This window comes from Delphinapterus leucas, chromosome 18 (genome assembly GCF_059928025.1).
Source record: "Delphinapterus leucas isolate spDelLeu-1000000601 "Yukka" chromosome 18, BTC_Dleu_Yukka2, whole genome shotgun sequence".
In the NCBI taxonomy this organism is placed as follows: Eukaryota; Metazoa; Chordata; class Mammalia; order Artiodactyla; family Monodontidae; genus Delphinapterus; species Delphinapterus leucas.
In genome coordinates this window covers 12,466,230-12,488,112 of record NC_143146.1, presented here as the reverse complement: position 1 = coordinate 12,488,112, position 21,883 = coordinate 12,466,230, and the positions used below count along the sequence as shown (strand labels likewise).

At 44.7% G+C, this 21,883-nt stretch overlaps 1 protein-coding gene across 2 annotated transcripts in view; it reads left to right on the top strand.

Moving 5' to 3' along the window:
- FARP1 (FERM, ARH/RhoGEF and pleckstrin domain protein 1) overlaps positions 1-21,883 on the top strand; it is a 289,640-nt gene that overhangs the window by 206,326 nt on the left and 61,431 nt on the right. Inside the window, exons 5-12 of one of the 2 annotated variants that reach the window (XM_022576900.3) lie at positions 2,250-2,328; positions 8,732-8,829; positions 13,434-13,548; positions 14,403-14,550; positions 17,165-17,260; positions 18,699-18,862; positions 19,564-19,632; positions 20,326-20,379. In XM_022576900.3, the coding sequence (XP_022432608.1) occupies positions 2,250-2,328; positions 8,732-8,829; positions 13,434-13,548; positions 14,403-14,550; positions 17,165-17,260; positions 18,699-18,862; positions 19,564-19,632; positions 20,326-20,379 (823 nt within the window). The remainder of the gene's footprint in view (positions 1-2,249; positions 2,329-8,731; positions 8,830-13,433; positions 13,549-14,402; positions 14,551-17,164; positions 17,261-18,698; positions 18,863-19,563; positions 19,633-20,325; positions 20,380-21,883) is intronic. The other variant, XM_022576901.3, reaches the window with a different exon arrangement.

Genomic DNA, 21,883 nt, shown 5'->3' with positions numbered 1-21,883 from the left:
AGAGAAGTAAGGAAAGGGAGCACTTGCTTTTTTCCTTCCTTCTCATTGTGCGTCATCACCAGACCATCCTCCCTTCTCTCCGCTGTGAGGTCAAGTTAAGAGACAAGCTCTCTTCTCCAGTTCATCCCAAATTGTCCCTCACTGCAGCCAGAGACCAGGCAAGAGACTGAGGATGGTAACAAAACTGCATTCCTTTAGTTGAAAAATCACACAATACCTCTTGGGGTCGGTTTTAAGTCTGATTAAGAAACCCCACCAGTGCAGTGGTTAAGAATCCGCCTGCCAGTGTAAGGGACACGGGTTCGAGCCCTGGTCCGGGAAGATCCCACATGCAGCGGAGAAGCTAGGCCCGTGCATCACAACTACTGAGCCTGTGCTCTAGAGCCTGCGAGCCACAACTACTGAGCCTGAGTGCCACAACTACTGAAACCCGCGCAACTAGAGCCATGCTCCGCAACACGAGAAGCCACCGCAGTGAGAAGCCCGCGCACCACCACGAAGACCCAGCACAGCCAAAAATAAATAAACTAAGTTTATTTAAAGAAAAGAAACCCCACCAGGCTACTTACAGCAATTTATGTGGCTGTAATAAACAGGCACACTGTGTTGAGTGGCCCTTATGCAGTTGAAATTGATATTGATCTTCTGTCATTTAAATTAAGCAATCATTAACGCAGAAAACAAAACAGCCGTTGTTCAGCGTTTATTGGGTGGCTGGCCTAGGACTAAGTGTGGAGGACACATTGCTGTGAGAAGCCGCCAGGCCTGAAGGCTGGAGGAAGCACAGCATCTAAAATGATGACATTTGTTCCCGCAGTAACCCGCGATGGGAGCTGCTGATGGTGGAAAAGTGTCAGACCCAGGACAGCGGCTGTGGTTTGGTTTAGCACCAGAGCAGAGGCTCTCCTTTTCATCTCTGTGGGCTAGGACTCGCCCCGTGTGACAAAGCTGTCGTTTTGCATTTAGTGCTAGCATCTTCCTAGCTTCGGGTTTTCTAAGGATCCAAGTAGCCTCATTTAATTCCCCATCTGTGAAAATTGCTGGGAAGAATGAGCTAGACCTTCCCATCTTCCCCATTTTGTTCTTGCTATTTTGTGATCCAGAATTGACACGCGAGGATTTCTGTTAATTTTTAGAATGGTCAGCGGAAAGAAGCCTGGCTTCTCTTGGTTTCAGTATCCCTGTGCCTTGTTTTTTTTCCTCCTAATTTTGTACGTATCGCCAACATCTTCATCTTATGATACACCATTTGGGGTTTTTTTCCCTAAATTTGAGTGCGTTATAAAAATTAAAGTACAACATCTTTTGTGATGGTGAAAGGTAGAGCAAAAAAGACATTTTTTACTTTTATACAACTGCTGTTAAAATTTGGATTTCATCATAATACCATGTATTTCATAGAACATAAACTTTTGCTGTTATTCCAAATGGCAGAACCTGTAAGATTGCTTTTGTATCGTGGCTTATACAGCAAAATAAACTCTGACTCAGGTTACAAATTATTATTTTATAATCTATTTGATGTTCTCTTTGAATTCTGGAAAGTTACCTGTCTCATTCCCAGTCTTGCCCTGCCCACCCCCTCCCAGATCTGCTTCCTAATTTCGTTGGAACTTATCGATAAGATGGTGTATGAGACACTTAGTAAAGGCTTTGACTGACTGTGATGAACACAGTAGCCGCTGTACCTTGGAGAGAGTTAGAAATAAGAAATTATGTAACTGATTTACCTTTTCGTTATCTCTTCCTTAAGCTGTCTAAAGCCTGTATTTGGACTAAAGCAGACAGATAAATTTTTGAAGACAAATGCGTGCTTTTAAAATCTGGGTACAGTTTACGTCTCCAGGGGAAAAGTTTGATGCCTCAATGTAATGTGCCTTGTCACAGTATTTTTTAAAAACCGGGTATCTGGAACTTCCCTGGGGGTCCAGTAGTTGAGACTCTGTGCTTCCAACGCAGTGGGCGTGGGTTCCATCCCAGGTCGGGGAACTAAGATCCTACATGCCGTGCGGTGTGGCCAAAAATTATAATTAAGAAATACCCAAACAGGTGTCTGTCTCCCCACAATAGGAAAAGGGGAATTAGTAACCAACGTAACCAGCTATTAAGTGGCTTGGATGTTGGCAGAAGTGCTCTGGGCAGCTCGGAATAAGACTTATTATTTGGTATCTAATATACCCTCGTACATCTTTAATGGCATTTGAAAGACAAATCAATAAATGCTTTACTGCTTTTTCCCCCCCTTCTAGGGCCAAAGCATGTCGTTGTTAAGTTTGTGGTGAAATTCTTTCCACCTGACCACACACAACTCCAAGAAGAACTCACAAGGTTAGTGGTTTGGAAACTGGGTATTTATTGCTGTGGAGCGGAGAGAGTGAATGTTCTAAGTCAACTGATGAAACATTTTCCCAATGTTTCCTTGACCAGCATCTGCTCTGTGCTTGACAGTTTAACCTTCCTCCCTCCCAGCTGTGTTTACAAACATGGGAAGAAAGAAAGTACCACAGTTTCCCTGAAAGCTGGTTCCTCGAAGGCTGTGCTATGAAGTATCTGGGCTTATAATCTGTTACTGTCGTATTTCCCCCTCTTATACCTGTCACATCACAAGACAGTTTTGGGAGATGAATCTCTTCTGTGAAACCAAGATGTGAACTCAGTTTCTCTCTGTTGCTGCAGTGGGTGAATCGACATAAACTGTACGTCAGTTTCTTTGAAGGTGTGGCCAAGTGGGAGGAGTGTGGCCAAGCCCTGCCCCTGGTAGCTGTGTGACCAGCCGGTTACCAAACGCCCCTGCACCTCTGTTAGTGCCCGTGTCAACGCGACCGCAGTGCTTGCTTGGCCAGCGTGGTTTTGAGGATGAGTACTCGTATGCATAGAGTGCCCGGAACCCAGCAGGGATGCTCTGAGTGACAGCCTCCATCATCCTCATCACCACCGTCCGCATCTTCATCCCTGCTACTACCCATTTTATAATTGACAGCAAGACACGTGGTATTCCAAAAGAGAGCAGAGCCTGGTGGGAACATGCGAAGATAAAACGCCTCCCTTTCAGGACTACACTGCACTAGTCTGACCAGCCAGATTCCTGCCGCACATGCCTTTCCAGCTTCAGCTGTTCAAGATGAGGGCTGTCACATCTTTCTTGTCCCTCTGGGTTGAGAGCCCAGTATTTTGGGTGGTTGAGTTTGTTAAATGGTTCGTCACTTATCAAAGAGATGAAAACATTTGGTCAACAGTATTGATGGAGTATACGTGGTGTGCAAGCCTTGTTCCAGGAACGGGGAGCATACTGGTGAAGAGACCGGCCTGACTTTCACGGGAACAGACACAATGATTAAATAAACAAGCAAAATATCAGATAATCGTAAGAGCCTTTAGGTAATGGGAGTAGATGATGTGATAGAAGGTGACTGGTGATGACTTTACAGTGCTTGGTCTGGGGTGCTTGGGCTGAGAAAGTGACAAGGATCTGTCAGTAATTTTCAGAGGAAGAGCTCTCCAGGTAGAAGGAACGGTTAGGCAGTGCCCAAGGCAGAAACAAGCCCCAGACGTTCAGTTACCTAAAAGAGGGTTCTCATGGCAGGAACATTGAGGGTGAAGTGCACTGAGGTGGGGCAGAGGCCCAATATACATAGTGTTGAGAGACTGGTTGCCAGAGATACCGAGGGGAGGATGACAGGAAGAGATGGCAGTCACCCAGGCCAAGATGATGGCGGCAACGGAGGTGGTAGGAGTGGAAATGGAGAAAACACGTGCATTTGGAGCACGTGCTGGAGGCGGGGTCGATTTGAATTTGTGACGGGCTGTGGGTGGAGGCTGAGGGAAGGAGAAGGGATGCTTAAGATTTTGACTTAAGCAGCAACTAGATGGATGGGTGACGACTAGAATGCGAAGGGGTGGAGGGAAGTAGAGGACTGGGGAGGGTGGAGAGTCAAGGGTTTGGTTCTGCCAGATCATGTTTGAGGTCCCTGCTGGACATCCCAGGGCTGCGTCAGGAGGGGCACCAGGTACATGAATGTGCGATTCCAGAAAGAGAGGAAGGCGAAGACTCTTCCCATGGCTTCGCGTGTTCTGAATGAGTCACCGCTGATAGCTTACCTCCACTTTCATCCCTCAAATGAATGAAGCAGCTAAGTGGCCAGGAGCTGCAGAGGGCCGTAAGCCTTCTGGGAACCACAAGCCTCCCGTGGAGAAGGGGCAGCTGGGGCTGCCACCTGAGTTCCAAGCTGCCGACACCAGTAGCATCTTCGTGCCGTGTCCTTATTGGAGCTACCGTGTCTCAGCTTCTGGGACTGGTTTCCTGTTGTTGAATGTATGTTGCTCGAAGCTCAGAATATTGAAATGAATCTGAAGGCCAGTCTAGCCGTTGGTCAGTAGCGTGCCTTTTCCTCCCGCATTTCACTGGGCCGTCATCCTGCTTAGGAAGTCGGCGGCATGAATTACCACTGCCCCCCAACCCCAGTCCTTTCTCCCCATTCTACTTTTCAATGAGTTTTGCACCTTTTCAGTTTTTGTGAATCATCATCTCTAGAGATTTGTGATTTTCTACCATTCTGGTCCTCGTTATAAAATTCCAGACAACTTGTGAGCATCAAGCCGTGTGTGTGTGCCTGGTATTTTGCCAGCTGTTCCGACCGATCTGATAAATTCCTCAAGTGACACAAGCTCAGCTGGACGTAGCAGGTTTGGGGGTTTGTTGTCGCTGTTTTCTGGCTCCCAGTGTTAACTGACATTTTAGAAATCTTTTCCGAGGAGAGAATTCTTTTGGCTCTGGGGTGATAAAATTGACAGGAAGTTTAGAAGCTCCCCGTTGCTTTCCGCTTTGTCACAAGGTATGCCGGGAAGGCGACTTCCCAGATCCAAAGTGGTGTTCTCCCACACTCTCAAATTCCTATTCAAGCAGAAATGTAAGGATGGGACCATTGGGATGCCAGGCAGTTTTCTATGGCAGATGGTGAAGGAGGGAGCGTTTGGGAGAAGCCCTATATGGACACTGCTTCATAGGCGAAGGAGGTGCAGACGAGAGTGAGACAGAGAAACGGGCCTGCAGTTCAGCAGACTTTAAGTGACTGGAGCTACAGCTGATTTTTCGGGCCTCCAGGAATAGCTTTCGGCTTCCCATTTATATAGATCGAAGATTAAATTGCACTTTGCTGTTAAACAAGAAGCTGAATTCCTTTCTATTTATTGAACTACCCTCTCACTGGAGCTCTTGTCCTACTGACACCAGGGCTCTGGCATCTAGAAGGAGAAAAGTACTGACTCCCAGATGCAAGTTTAAAACCGCTTGGGGGAGGGGTCTTTGGAAAAGAAGTTAGCAGGCTTTCTTCTGGCAGAGCTCAGAATCACTAGGCTGTGCTGGTGAGGTCAGACGTACTCCAGTACTCTCTGAGCGTCGCATCTGACGTGGGATCCAGTTTCTACTTGGCTGTGTTCGTAAAGGTGCAGGGACCTATCAGAATTTGCTGCTCTGTGGGGCCTGCTGCAGTGTTGCCCTCTGGCTGCCAGAGACGTCGTACTGTACACTGAATAAGGAAAGAAAGACGAAGAGCTCCCGGGTGAAATAAATTGAAACAGGCATGTTTAAACCATGGCATCGAGATGGGTGTGATTTCCTGCCCTGTGGTCCCTGGAAGTGACAGCCCTCTGATTGGCCCTGCCGCTGTCATCGCCTCCCTCCTCACATCCATCCTTCCTCCAAGGAGAGTTGATTCCGTTTTGAGCCCTTCATGTGAATTTGATTGGAGCTGCTTCAGTTTAGAATGTAAAAGGTGCTGCGGAATTTCTAAAGTTAGCCCTGCAGCCAGCGTGCGGGACTTACAGCTGTCTTTACGAGAAGATGAGACGGTACCCAGGAAGGTCTTTCTCAGATTACAAGGGCCTTAGCACAAGTCAGCGTAATGAGGGAGTGACAAAGTCCTCCTGCAGTTGGCAACGGGGCACTCGTCCTCTGTCTAAATAGGTGAGCTCTCGGAACCCAGCGCCGTGTCGCCACCCACAGGAGACCCTCCCCAGAGGCCCCGAAGCCTGGCGGACCCTGACCCTGAGTCTGTCCCTGGACACAGCATCCTGTATTTGAACTGGTAGCTGTTACCATATTCGAAACATCATGCTTTTAAAACATACGTTCTTCCTACTTAGGTAAAAACTAACCACACAGATAAGAATTAAAGCCTGTCGTTCTAAGTGTTGGCTTCAAGAAACAATAACCACTGCCTAATCCAGAGATACGGTTTGTACCACATCTTCCCATATAAACCTATGTGCTGATGTTGTGATTACTTTATATGCTCTGCCATTCTCTACTTTGACTTTCCAAGGAGAGAGACAGAGACAGAGAGAGAAAAGAAAGTGAATGAATGAATGAATAAACATTACATTGGGGGGGTGGATAAAGGTCAACTGTTGTCAACTAGTGGACCTGTGGGTGTTGTTTTGTTTTGTTTCTGGTTACAGAATGTCTCTGTAGTTCTTTAGTTCTTAATCATGGAATTTCCTAAACGACTTAAAGGGGATTCATTTTTCTTTTATTTAAAAAAATAATTGCTAACATATACTGAATGTTTTCATTCTGGTCACTATGCTTTCCGTGTATTATCTCATTTAATTCTTAAGGCCACCTCTATGGTTAGTCGTGTTAAAAGCCCTTTTTTTTGGCTTCCCTGGTGGTGCAGTGGTTGAGAATCTGCCTGCTAATGCAGGGGACATGGGTTCGAGCCCTGGTCTGGGAGGATCCCACATGCTGCAGAGCAACTAGGCCTGTGAGCCACAACTACTGAGCCTGCGCGTCTGGAGCCTGTGCTCTGCAACAGGAGAGGCCGCGATAGTGAGAGGCCCGCGCACCGCGATGAAGAGTGGCCCCCGCTTGCCACAACTAGAGAAAGCCCACGCATAGAAACGAAGACCCAACACAGCAAAAATAAATAAATTAATTAATAAACTCCTATCCCCAACATCTTCTTTAAAAAAATAAGCCCTGGGCTTCCCTGGTGGCGCAGTGGTTGAGAGTCCGCCTGCCAATGCAGGGGACACGGGTTCGTGCCCCGGTCTGGGAAGATCCCACATGCCGCGGAGCGGCTGGGCCCGTGAGCCATGGCCTCTGAGCCTGCGCATCCAGAGCCTGTGCTCCGCAACGGGAGAGGCCACAACAGTGAGAGGCCTGTGTACCGCAAAAAAAAAAAAAAAAAAAAAAGCTACCTGCTAAATTTGTCTGGTTGCCTCCTGTTTAGCTTATTCCTCTGTCTTCTGTATTTCCTGCCAACTAGACCTTAGTTCTAAAGGATACAAGTTAAACATTCTTGGCTAGAATCCCATCCTAAGTGATGTCGTGTGTTCCCTGTTTCATTAGCGATGCTGAGATTGATCACTGAGTTAAGGGTGGTGACATTCTGACCTTGCCATTGTGACGGAAAGTCATATGACTTTGTATGCAAATGTCCAAACTCCCAAGTGGTTTTTATACTGATTAACAATCCTTGCCAAGTCAGTAATTTCTTTAGAGGTGTGGGATGAGGGTTTTATAATTATGTTATTTTTGCTGTGTTATTTGTCCGTGTTCTTCTGTAAAGTAGAACTTTGCCCCATCTACTTAGATTGTCTGTATATCCTGAAATACCCTTCCTACTGGAGAGGCAGATTACATGCCCAAGTTTTTGCCTTGGGTTACCAGTTTCCTAAAAAAGAATTTCTTGAATAGACTCCTCAAATGGTGATACATTCTACTTTTTCTGCTTTCTATTTTTATGACTATTATAATGGACTCATAAAGTTTTATTAGTTCCATGTGTTTCAGTTCACTTTAATCATTCTTTATTGCTACTCAAGTTGTCACAACTTTGGCCAGTGGCCGCCCCTTCAAGGTTTTTTTTCCCCCATTTTAATATAACCCATTTATATTTGCAAGCTGCCTTGCTCTCTGGCATAACTAGATCTTCCAGGCTTGCTTTGTACCTTCCTCTGCCCCACACCTGGAACCTACCATTTCTGCAAGGTCCTACCTCTGTATCCTTCTCATGGGTAGTTGTGTGAGAGCCAGAATCTGGTTGCTAAAGGTTGCTGCCGAAGTCACGCTCCTTCTAGACAGTGGGCAAAACTAGCAAATATCTTTCTAAAAATCTGGGCTTCCCTGGTGGCACAGTGGTTGAGAGTCCGCCTGCCGTGGTCCGGTCCGGGAAGATCCTATGTGCCGCGGAGCGGCTGCGCCCGTGAGCCATGGCCGCTGAGCCTGCGCATCCGGAGCCTGTGCTCCCGAAAAAAAGCCACTCTTGTGTTTCCAGTTCCATTGGCAAGGCTCTTCCTAACCATGATAGCCTACTGTTATTGTCTGAGCCATAAAGCCATTTTTTTAGTATATTCGACTGATCTGTGAAAAAGTTTTAAATGTGTGCTATACCCTGCAAAAATAGGGTGGTAAGTTATAGTCTTAATTACTTATGGCTGTATCTCTCCATATAAAATGAAATGCATTACTCATTGTGTGGAAAGATTGCAGCATATGTCTCCTGGTGCTTGAAGGGAGGTGTGAATATTTACATTGCAGCCAGTAGCACCAGGAATTCATCCTTCCTGTGCAGACTTTCTTGTTCTTTGGCTTATATTTCTTTAGGTCCTCACTGTGTGGGCAAGTTGCCAGTGAGCAAAGTGAGCCTGAGTTTCTTGCCAAACCTCCCCACCCTCTTTGCTTGACACCCATGTCTGTGTGTCTGACGCCCGTCTCTCTTCGTTTCCGCAGGTACCTGTTTGCTCTGCAGGTGAAGCAGGACCTGGCTCAAGGCAGGCTGATGTGTAGTGACACCAGCGCTGCCCTCTTGGTCTCACACATTGTGCAATGTAAGTTCCGTTGGTTTCCTTCAGAAATCATGTGGGAAATAACGCAGTGATCTGCCTGGTGGGGAGAAAACTGACATCCACTGAGAGCAATAATGTCTTTGTCTTACACTGCTATTAGCATGAAACCCAAGGGGTGGAAAACAGTGCTCCTAACTTTGTGTATACGTACTCCCGCACCAAACGCTGACCCGGGAATTTTGTGTTCTGGTGTTTGTCTCCTCTTTCTAAGGACTACGCGTTTGTTGAAAACTCAGTTGACTCAAAGGAGAAGCTTGGATACACGGTGGCAAAGTAGACTAAACTCGTTCTGTCCTGTTCTTGCATTTAATATTCATCATTGAATATGGCCCATTAGCCTTCAGACATAAAACTGTCAAAGATTTCCCTTCTTGTATTCTGCTCAAGAGTTCAGTAAGCCAAGACACATGAAGCTGGACAGAACCCAAGTGATGCTTGAAGCTACATATTTTAACTTTCTTCCTCTAGACAAAGGATAAGTTAGATTGTGCTCATTCGAAGGCTTCCTGACTACTCACCTGGGCATTTTCTTTGTCTTGGTCAAGGCAGAAGTTACTTGAAATGGAATATACACATTATGTTTCAGGAAGGAAATTATGTATATAGACCAAGGTCAACATCTAAAAGCACTAGTATAAAAAAAATGGTGCTAGCATATCATTCTAAAATTTCCATTGTATACAAAGTAGTCGCATATAATCAGCCCCATCCTGTCCAGATAACTGCCCAGTTAACAAGCTTTCCACAGGTTTGTAGGAAGGGTCACTCCCAGTAGTCAACAATTACCGTAGTCCAAAATGATGAGGTGTTTCTAGAGACCGTGCTTATCTTTTTTGTGCATGGCCATTGTTGAATATCTGCCAGACTTAGTAGATGGATGTTTTCTTATTAATTTGAAAAAATGATGTGAGAAAGAAAAGACAGGCCGAGAAGAAAAAAGTAGGTAAACTTTTTAAACTTTACTATGTTCCAGCTCTGTGTATATTATCTCATTTAATTCTTATAACAACCCTGTGAGCTCAGTACTGTTATCCCCATTTTAAAATGAGGAAGCTCTGACACAGAAAGTTACATGACTTTTGCCTTTCCCGTGTTTGGTCTTCTCTCTTCTTACAGTGACAGTGGACGGAGGAGGGCTTTGAATCAGGCAGACCTCGTTTCTGTTAGTTGATTGTTCACCCTGGCAAGTTACTAAGCCACCAGCCTCTCTTTCCTTTGGAACAGGGGGATAATAGAATCTGTTTCATAACAGATGAAAATGAAATGATAGCATCAATATTCAGCATATGTTAGGTGTTCAATAAATATACCCTCCTTTCTTTATCCTCACTCACCTAGGGCCCTCCCTTTCCAAACAATGGGAAACTTCGACATAAAGCTTCCTTACTGGAATAGCAACTTCAGCAAAGGTCTCTGACCCTGGGCCTTTGGTGAGAGAAATTTAGTCGGCTATTCCTGATGCCATTCAGTCTTGTAGCCCCTTCCTCCTAAGGCCCTTCCTTTTTAAAGAAAGAGTGAATCTTCCTTTTTAAACAAGGAGTGAATCTTGCTTGCACACATGGAAAGTGGAGGGTCACGGGAATCCAGAAAACCATGTGCTTGGTCTGACGGACCCCTCACCCCCAGACACCAACAAGGGGCTCAAAATCCCCTGAGAATCTTGAGTTCTCCAAAGGAAATGAAATAGGTGGGTTCAGAAGTATTTCTGCTATTTCTATACTCTGTGATACGCAGTTGCGTGACCCACTGTTTCTATAATCTCATACTTAAAAAGCCCCATTTCTGTATTTTTAAGCATCCTGTACATTCTGTCATGGAAGGAGAAATTTCAGAGTCCTCTGTGAATAGTGTGTTCATTTAAATTATTGGTAGTTATTGACAGCATCAGTAAGGTAGGAGAGGTCAACTCATCTCCCTTCTGCAGAAGCGATGTTAATGCTGATGGAAAATTATCTCTAGTGAGCTATATTTTCATCTCCTCTGTATCTATACACGCAATCTGATTTTTAAAAAAATTTTCCTCCCTTTCATTTGAATTCATGGAGTCATGTTTCACATAGTCTGTAATTGTTTTCGTCGGTTCCTCTGTTACTGGCCTTAGGTATCCCCTGTATATATTTCAGACTTTTAATACTCTCTAGTTGATTATGAATAGACCAAGTGGGACAAGCTGGTGAAGAGAAGAATCAAACACTATTTGGACCTGACGTAACAGAGGAGGCATGGTGGGGCTAGATTTCTGCAGGCTGTGTGTGCGTCCATTCTGAGGATTGTACCTGGCAGAACGAGTTTGTGCAAACACATCCTCATGAGACTTCTCACAGGATTTGGGGGTGGTGGTGGTCTTATTTTTTTGCCAAGAGTAGACTGCTAAGGAATTTAGTGCATACCTCAGCTAACACGACACCTTTAATTAAAAATAGTCATATCTTGTACATTACAGTTCTCAGACTCCCCAGACATAAGGAGGTGCCTACTTCCATGTTTCCAAGAAGAGAGCATGTGGGAGAAAGTGGATTTCACAGTCGTGTTGCCCTTGCATTTTGGGAGTTGAAAAGCAAGCGACTCCGAGGAAAAGACAGTTTAGGCATATTGACCCTGATGCCAAAGGAAAAACTGGAATTCTTAGCTCGTTCATGTTGAATTATGGAAAAGGCTCTGTTATAAAATCCATATATGTTAAGAAACCCAAACTTAAAACTCGTAAGAAATTTAGGATTTAGGTGAGTCCCCTCTCCCTCCCACATACGCAGTCCGTCTTCATTATCTGCAGATGTCATGTTTGCAAATTCACCTGCTCTGTGAAATTTATTTGTAAGCCCAGAATCAACACTGTGAGTGCTTTCACGGTTACTCGCAGACATGCGCAAGAGGGTAAAAAAATTGGAGTCGCCCCTCCCTCACCTCCCCAGTGGAGGTCGGAGGAGGTGATGCTCTCTGCCTTCTGGTTTCAGCTGTCATACTGGAAACAAGTGTCCTTTTTGTGATCTCTTTGGAGCCACGCCTTTTGCATTTCTGTGCTTTCCATTGATTTCCCTGTTTTAAATGGCCCCCAAGCATCGTTGCTGAAGTGCTATGTAGTGTTCCTGAGTGCAGGAAGGTTTCGATGTGCCTCACGGAGAAAGTAAACACAGGTGTTTACGGGTGTAGATAAGCTTTGTTCAGACGTGAGTTACGTGCTGCTGGCCGTGGGTCCAGTGTTAACGAACCAACAAGGTACATAAAGTAGGATGTCTTTCAACAGAAAACAAGGTTAGTTGGTGAAAATGTTTCAAGGGTCTCGCAGGAACCTAACCCTGTATTTCCCCTGGGAATGATGGTTTAGTCTTCACTAATTCGACGTGCGTGGGGACTTGATGCAACAGCACTACCGTGAATAATGAGATGAACTGTGCTTGCTTGAGGCCAGATAGGAGGAAGTGCAGAAAAGACAGTGTCACCATCGCCGTGGCAAACCAGTGAGGAGGATGGCAGTATGGCCACTCCTGCACAGTTTCCTGTGATGGAGGGTGGCAGCTTTACTCAGGGAAGGTGAAATTTGTTCACAAAGTGCAACTAGGAAATAATGTTATTGATTTGCCAAGGCAGTGAGAAGCTAGTGGGTGACTGATTCTTCCAATGGCCCAGCTGGTGCCAAGCAAATATTCTCAGTGGCTGTGATTTATAGCAACACATAGGCCACATCCTGCATGATTACTGGGGTGCATTGCCCAGAGTGTGACAAGCTGCTTCACGTGACAAAGTGAAAATTAGGCTTCATGGCAACGGTTTACTTACTTTTATTGTAAACAGTTGGACTCTGGTCGTTTTATTAAGCTTGTTACACAGAATATATGATAAAGGCATGCTGTTCCATCTGTATTAAATTGCTGTAAACTGAGCTGGAGCTAGTGTTAAGGTACAATTATTCATTTAAAGCTCTATCCTTTAGTTTTCCAGATTAGAGCAATTTGGGGACTTGAGAAAATTATGCATTCACTTCCTTGTAGACTAAAAATTTGTGAGAATTTGCGATCTGATCTGTCATTTCTGACAACACAACTACACAAAATTTAAGACACTTGAATTTATGTTTACCAAATTAGATTATGTACGTTTACCCCTAGTTATAATCGTCTTTTCTCTACATGATAAAGCATTTGGGATTTGCACTAATAATTGCTATACGTGTGTCTCCAAAGTTGATTTTGTCAAGCCCTGAAATTCTGGGGCTTATATAGACGTCAGAAGGCCTTAATCCACATAACTGGAATGTACTGCCTGAAGTAGAAGTGAACCCCTAGTTGGGGTGGGGAGGAAAGAAACAAACCAGGAACACGGATGGCTAAAGATGGATGATTCTGAAGTTTTCTTTCCAACTGGTAGAGATGAGAAAAAGCGGAAACTGTCATCTTACGTTGGCACGATTGTTAAATATGCCCTTACAGCCACCGCTTCTCACATCTAGATACCTACCAGCTGGGATTGCCTTGTGTTGCCTGCTAGTTTTTCCGGTTTGCTAGTTGGGGAACAGTCTGCTGGGAGTATAACAAATTGTGACGTATTAATCATATGTGGCTGGTTTTTCTTTCTCTCTTTCTCTGTAGCTGAGATTGGGGATTTTGATGAAGCATCGGACAGAGAGCATTTAGCAAAAAATAAGTACATACCTCAGCAAGATGCACTAGAAGACAAAATTGTGGAATTTCACCATAACCACATGTAAGTCTCCTTTGTTGCTTCCTACTTGCTTTGAGCTCCTTCTCTCTGTCCTTCGACATACGTGGATACACACACACACACACACACACACACACGTGACTTATTGGGAAGAAATATACAAAGGGTGAGGGAAGAGAGTGCAGAGGCTCAGTGAGTGTTGTTTCTTATCCTGGACTATTGGTAACACAGGTTACCCACTCAAGACCAGACCTCTGGGCTCCTTGCTTGCTTTCCTGTGAGACCAGAGTAACACTGGAATTTAGGACACCCCGTGCTTTGGAGTAAAAGGAAGAGTATAAGACCAAGTACCAGGAAATCAGGAAGAGGACATGATAACTAGGGACAGTATAAGAATATTGGGAAAAGGGAGAACCTTTGCGCCATGTCCATTCTGGTTTTCTGTTTTGATCAATAAAATATTTTCAAAGCCTTCTCTGCTCCTTTTGTTTTCGTTGTTGTCTTTCAAGGAAGGCACTTGAGTCTTGGTGATAGTGGCCTTGACAGTGTTGAACTTTGCAAGTTTAGGGCTATTGTAAGTGACTGGAAACTTGTTTCAACATGGTCGTGTTTTGCTTTTATATGACCTTAAAGGAAACTCTTTGAGATTCCAAAAAACTGGCCGAGTTTGAGATAGACTTTTGGGGGTTTTGTGTTACACAAGCAATAGAGCTTTTGTTCCAGTTGCTCAACTTCGGATTATAATGAATGGGAGGCCGGGTGTCATCCGATCGGGTAGCCCCATTGTTGGTGATGAAATGCCTTTTTCTTTCCGAAGAGAAGATGCTTAATCTTGAATTCATAGACACGGAGAATTCAAATCTCCTGGCCTTTCTCTTGAATTTTTGTTTTGTCAGTGGACAAACACCCGCAGAATCGGATTTCCAGCTCCTGGAGATTGCCCGCAGGCTGGAGATGTACGGCGTCCGATTGCACCCAGCTAAGGACCGGGAAGGCACTAAGATCAACCTGGCTGTGGCCAACACGGGGATTCTAGTGTTTCAGGTAAGAGCGTTTAGAACCAGCTCGGTTCCCCTGGTGTTGCAGAGATAAGAGTTGGCCCTTCAACTCTGATTCCAAGTTGGGTGGTCCAGGCTAAGACCTCTGAGAGTTATTTTTAGGTGAACAGGGAAAAACAAACCTCATCTCAGGGTTTCCTGTTTCTGTCCAGACCCTCAGACTTGCAGATTTCATTTCCTTTGCTTTGCTCTGGTTGGGGAATCCAAGACTGCAGGTTTGTTTGCAGGTATTGCCTTTGTAGGATCATAGAAATCCCGATCTCTCTGTTGACCTAACTTTGAACATAGTATAATGGAATCAAGATTTCAGATCCCCAATATAAACACCTTTTTCACAGTTGCCCATGATAGTCATCTGACTTTTTTTTAACCTAATTTGGGTTCTTTTTTTTTTTTTTTAACCTGATTTGGGTTTTACCTAAGTTAGCTTGTTTGTGGTTTCACATTTACCTAACTTAGAAGATGTAGCAGTTTTATAAATTCACAGAAGCTATGTCCATGTCCTGCTGTAATTTTGCAGCTACGCACATACTGCTTTTGGACCCTTACCTGTGTTTTACATAAGGACATAGCACTCTGCACTCTGAAGTGTGTGCACCCTTGATCACACTGCCGCTGTACTGCCATTGATTGATGCATCTCTTTTTCTTGACAATTTCATTGAAGTATTACTGACATGCAATTAAGTGCACACATTTAAAGCATGCTGTTCTTAAATATGTATAAGTTCTTAAATATGTATATCCTGTGAAACCATCAGTGAAATCAAGACAGTGAACATATTCATCACCCCAAAGGTTTCCTCAAGACTTTTTTCTTTTTCTTTTTATATTGAAGTCGTTGGTTCACAATATTATATTAGTTTCAGGTACATGACATAGTGATTGAATAGTTTATAGGTTATACTCCATTTAAAGTTGTTATAAAATATTGCCTAGTAATAAACTATAATGGAAAAGAATTTTTTAAAGACTATAGATGTTTACATATATATATATAAAAATATATATAACAGAATCATTTTGCTGTACACCTGAAACTTACCCAGTGTTGTAAATCAACTATACTTCAATTAAAAAAAAGATACCTAATTTAAAAAAGAATATATATATATATTGCCTAGATTCCTTGTGCTGTACAATATATCCCTCAAGGCTTTCTCTTTTAAACAAAAGTGCTTTGGTTTCAAAGGGGTATGAAGAAAGCATCTGACCCTATGTCATCTCATGAAATAGGGTCAGATTTCACCCAGTTTTGAAGGTGTAAATAGGTACATGACCTAAAACTCTTTTTTTGAGCTTTGCCAGATTGGGTTACATTTCCCCCTTCATATTTTACCAAAGTAACCCCAGTGATTCTTTGCTCCTGTATCAGATGTTTATGACGGACAGTAATTACCAAAGGGTTCGTGTCCCAAGAGAAGTTGAAGTTGGGTTTCCTATGGGACGCTAGGAAGTGACATTTTGTGAGCAGCATGGTATTTGAGGAGGTGACTGTCCCTAATACCCACTGACCTGCAGAAATAATCTAGGCGTCCCTGATGAGAAAAACAACAGTGAAACAATGTGGTTGTCAGTCCTACCATTCCACTTCAAAGTTAAAACCCTTAAACATTTCTAAAGATCGTAGTCGGGGGAAGAGGTGCCTCACAATTGAATTAATTTGCTTGGATTGTGTTTGAGACACTTGAAGTGTTGAGAATTGTTCCGTAATGTCATCATATACAAGGACAGTATCTTGAAATTAATCTTCTTGCCTGTGCCTAATTGCTTCATTCTAACCAATTTAAACGAATGGTTCTGGTGTTCAAACGGGCTCGAGGAATTCTAATTTCATTTGAGAGGACGGCACAGATAGGAGCTGGTATCTGGCGACTCCCCACTGTGTCTCCCCCACTCCCACCTGGCGATCAAAGATGAAGATGTGTGCGTCCCTCCCGGAGACTGTTCTCTGGCCTCAGAGACACACGGAGGGTGGGGTCTCCCCTCCCCGGCCCTGCTTGTGCTGTTGGAAGCAGAGCAGTGTGGACAGAGCAGGTGATCGCTAACCGCTGTGTTGCTTCTGTGGCTATAACAACAGCTGCTGGTTAAGGCACATGCCCGGGAATCTCATTCTGCTGAGGTAACCATGTGATTTCGGGCAAATTAAAATCTAGCCATGCTGCAGTTTCCACAGGTGTGGAATGAAGATAATAAATCCAGCTCCCTGGGTTCCGTGTAAGGCTTCACAAGATAAGGGCTGTAGAGGACTTGGGACAGTGCCTGGCACTCGGCCCGTGATGGTCGCCAGTAGTTGTGGTGGTTGTCATGGTGTTTATTTTTATTTATATTTCTCTGTATCAGCCCCTCGGCCAGCCTCTTCTCTCCCTGGAGGCAGACTTAATTTGAAGGCCAGATCATGTAATTAGTGAGAAACAATGATCCAGGAAGGGAATGGGGGTCATCCCTCAGTCGCAGAGCCCGGGAATTCAACAGCAAGAGGCATTCTTAGGAGCGGGATAACGTCAGCCCTCCTTTCAGCTCCCCGTGAGCAGAGCAAACCGACTTGCATGTTGCTTGTCATTCATTTCCCGGCTCACTGGCCGATACCTTTGTTCTCAGGGTTTTACGAAGATCAATGCCTTCAACTGGGCAAAGGTGCGGAAGCTGAGCTTCAAGAGGAAGCGCTTTCTCATCAAGCTCCGCCCAGATGCGAACGTAAGTGCCTCTCGGAAAAGAGGGGGAGACCAGTGAGCCCCCTCGGGGCGGGGCGGGTCCCGCTAGGGTGCAGGTGGAACCCACGGCCGGCAGCTCTCCAGGTGTCTGCCAGTCTGTACTGTGTATCCAGACGCTCGGTCCCTCCGCAGCTGTCCTCAGCAATGGACAGAGGGCACAGATGTGTGCCTAGGGAGGGGTCACTTCGCTGTGCACCTACGGGCCGCCCCCTCCTGTGCAGCCGCCGTGTCTCCAGCCTCGGCCACCTCGACAGCCCGGTCAGCATCCTGCCGTGCTCCAGGTCTGTCCCTCCCCACCCAGGGGCGGTCCTGCTGTAGTCCCCAGCCCCTGACGGCGCACTCTCACGAGCTGACCCGGCCCCTCCCCTAGCACACTTCCCGAAGACCCTCCCTCTAAAGATGTCGCTTATGTGGCGCCAGGTCAGAGAAGGAAGAAAGCGTTTTCTCCATCCGCCATAAAACTAGGGATGGATGGGCGCCAGGGTGCTGATGTCCCCAACCAGAACTGGACTGCTTTCTCCCATGGGGGTAAAAAAAGATTATAAATGGCAGTCTAGGTTTATAGTAATTTGGTTACATTATGGATGAAATAGGTTTTTATGGCCTGATTTGGGAAACAGGCACCCACTGGAAGTTGTTTTCTATGAGAAGACGTGTTTTAAGTCCAAAAGACTGGGTACTGCTGCACGACTTGTCTGTAAGTTGAGGCTGCACTACCGAGAACTGTGAGATTCTCCCAAAATGGCTGGAACCGCTGAGAATGTTAAGGGCTGTGGTAACATTTGTTTATATAATACAGTCACTTAAATTGAGAGCATTCAGTCTATAAGTAGAAAATTACCATATCCCCTTTCCCAAATCAAAGGACATGAATTTTTCAGCCTTGGGTGATACTTCAGTGCTCCAGAAAAAATGTTCATTTCCTGTATGGTCCCTGGGGCCACCTGGAGGCTGGAGCCATATGCTTTCTGATGGAGAAAAGGCTTAAGCACAATATTCAAAGTTGGCATGAACCGTGGGGGAGAAACCAGAAAGAAGAAATGTGTTTCAGTTATTTTAAGGAGGCAGAAAAGGCATTTCAGTGCTTGGATATTCTTTTAACGAAGGAAATGTAAGCCAAGTAAACAGCATTTGTCTATGATTTCTGTCAAAGGGAATGTTACAACTTCTGCTGAGTATCCCCATTTTCTGTGTGTTCCTCTAAGGAATTAAGTGGGGAAGAAAATGGTTGAACGATGATGACTATATTTCGTCATGAGGAACAAATGTATTTTACTAAATATGTGGATTTATGGTCATGCTATAATAAAATACACAATTGAAGTTTTATTGGACAAATTTGTTTTCTGCCCCCTTTCCCGTATTGTAACTGAATGTCTCTGGGTAATGGAAAAAACCAAAGTGTTATTTTCTCTTTCTAGAGCTCATACCAGGATACCTTGGAATTCCTAATGGCCAGTCGGGACTTTTGCAAATCCTTCTGGAAAATCTGTGTTGAACATCATGCCTTTTTTAGACTTTTTGAAGAGCCCAAACCAAAGCCAAAGCCTGTTCTGTTTAGCCGAGGGTCATCGTTTCGGTTCAGGTAAGGATTCTGCTTCACATCTCTCCGTTTGCCATGTGGTCATTTTCCCCAAGACTTTCCTCGGGAAAGTTGGCTTCCAAGAGCTTTGGCTGATGGCGTGTTTGCTGGGTCATCGCAGAAGGCTCCTGGCAGCCCCTTGCTGTGTTCGGTTTGAACGTTAGGTAGCCACTAGGCAGTCTCCCCAGCCACCGACAACGCCTAGAGGAACTCTTCTAATTCAGAAAGGATTTCCTTTCTCTGTAGAAGCAAAAGCACCTTGTTAACACTTGTTGTAGCTTCACCGAATGCTATGTAGACCTGCCCATCACTGGTTCAATTTCTCACTCATTCTTTCAACCAATCTTCGAGTGTCTACTGCATGTCAGATTCTGCTCTAGGTGTTGGGGGTACACTGTGAACAGAGCTATCCCTGCCTTCATGAAGTGTACAGGCTCTCGGGATGGTTGCTTAATAATCAAACACGGAATCGTTAAGTTGTTGAGTTCATTGAACTTTTTCTGTCGTGTATAAGGGAAATATCAAGAGACAGAATGGACGCAAAAGCACAGTTTCTCTTGGGACTGCTTTCATCCCGGGCTAGCCGAGAAAACTCCCGTGTCTCCCAACTGTGGGAGGGAGGCAAGATGGTGGAGGGCTGTGCTGAGTGTGAAATGAGAACGCCTTGCTGTCTTCTCCGCCCCCTCTCGTGGTCTTCATTTTAGTGGCCGGACTCAGAAGCAGGTTCTCGACTATGTTAAAGAAGGAGGACATAAGAAGGTGCAGTTTGAAAGGTAAGGGAAGCGTCAGTGCCACTTGCGATTTGAGAGGAGTCGTTCTCTGCAGGCAGTGGTGCTCAAAGCGGCTAAGCATCGCTGCCCCCAGGCCCGGTGAGCTAGAGAATCGCTGCCGCCCGGTCAGTCTCGGCCGGTTCAGTGTTAGGAACAGCTGAGGCCCGGGGGACACTTAACTCCAGGGTGAAAGGAAGCCAGCAGAGGGCAGGGATGCAAGAGGAACACGAGCTGACAGAGCGGGTAAAGCGCTGTAAACACCTACTCACCGGTGAGTCCTTAAATATTTGGGGATTTGAATTGGAAGTATTTCTATAAACTTTTTTTTTTGGAATTGGAAAAATTGCAAACCCTTTTCTTTAGGTTTTTTTTAAAATTAATTTTTATTGGAGTGTAGTTGATTTACAATGTTGTGTTAGTTTCAGGTGTACAGCAAAGTGAATCAGTTATACATACATCCACTCTTTTTAGATTCTATTCCCATATAGGTCATTACAGAGTACTGAGGAGAGTTCTATAAACTTTTTAATTCAGTAACGTTTGATTGAAGAGAAACAGGATTTATTGTTGTTGTTAGCAAACGCTGATAGCTCTTATTGTATGCCAGGCACTGTTCCAAGCCCTTTAGACATAGGAACTCATGGAGTCTTCATACCTGCTCTGTGAGGTCCGTGCTATTTTATTTCCTTTTTAAAGATGGAGACATGGCAGCTCAAAGATGTTGAGTAACTCGCCCAGGTCTCAGAGCTGGTAAGTGGGCCCTGGTCATCCAACTGCAGAGCTCACTGCCCTGCAGCACTGCTCTGCCCAGAGGGACTAAAAGAAAAGGGTACAGGGGTGAAGGGATGGTGCGCCAATGACTGTTCAGTTGCAAGTGTTTGTTTCAATGGTTTTCTTTTTTCAGTTTAACACATTTAAAAATTACAATAAAGCACAGAGGATACAGCAGACACCCATGTTCCTAGTACTTAGAATTAACTAGCCACATTTTAACGTTGGCTTCTAGGATTTTATTTCTTCTTCCCTTATTTGCAGGTATTGTGGTTACAGATATAGTGAAAACCCCCTTTAACCAACAGCCTTCATTACTTCCCTCCTTCCCTCCCCAGAGGCAACAACTACCTAATTCCTGTTACTTCTATTAGAAATATTCATGCACCCAAAAAGAACAGGCAGAATTGCTCTGGGGGCGTCCTTTTTCATTTATATAATCAGTATTACATTGTACGTAATCATGCATCTTGCTTTTTAAAGCTACCCTGATTTTGAGATCTATCTTAAGCATTTTATGGTATTGTGAAAGTATTACCTTTCCGGTATCTGATTCCCTGTTGAGAAACATGCAGGCTGTTTGGTGTTTTGTTTTGCTTTTGGAGATCTGGGGTCGTTTTTCCCTCCCTGTACATAGAAGTGTAACGTTCAGAAGGTTATCTGCATGCTTATCTAGATGTAGCAAAGCAAACCCCATCATTTTCTCGGACGATCCACAATTAATCTTTTGAAGATCGTATAAGAAGGGGTCTGCCTCTCTCTGACTCAGAATGTGCGTGCTCCGGAGCCTTGGTGTGTTAATTTGGAGTACTTTAAAGAAAAGCTGGATGGATATTGGAATTTAATCTCTATATTTATGCAGTTTCATGTGTTTGAGTACCTGAAAAGTTTCTCATGCTTGTCCCCTGGGAAGTTGGGGACCGACACACTAAGGGAAGGAAAAGATTAAAGGGAGGGTGTTGGTGGCATTAAAAACCAGTTTCTTCTACTGTGGAGTCTATAAATTCATTCCTGGGGCAGGGCCTTTTCTCTGAACTGAGCGCTGTGAAGGAGTAGCTCATTAGTGGCAGAGGCCTCTGTTATAGAACTGATCTAGAAAATCATTACCCAGAACACACAAATTGATTTCATATTGTTAGGCCAGGGCTTGCAATTCAGAGCGTGCTCGGGCCTAGCCAGCTTCTCCCTCCCAATGACATTTCCCGTAACTAGAGAGTTAGCGTTCAGTGGTAGTACTCCCAACCGGCTGGACCACTGCAGTGGGAGCTGGGAATGCTGAGAACGTTTTCAAGGCTGAAGCAACCCCCGAATCCTACAAGTGATACAGAAAGGGTGACTGGGTCTGTCTCCAGGGAGCATTTATCCAAACTCCTTCGGGTGCCTTCACTCCTGAGGGAATGCCTAATGCCGTTATTTTTCATGTGAAACCAATTAAAAAAAACCAATTCACCTAACTTTAGTTCTCTTGTGTGATTTCTCCCAG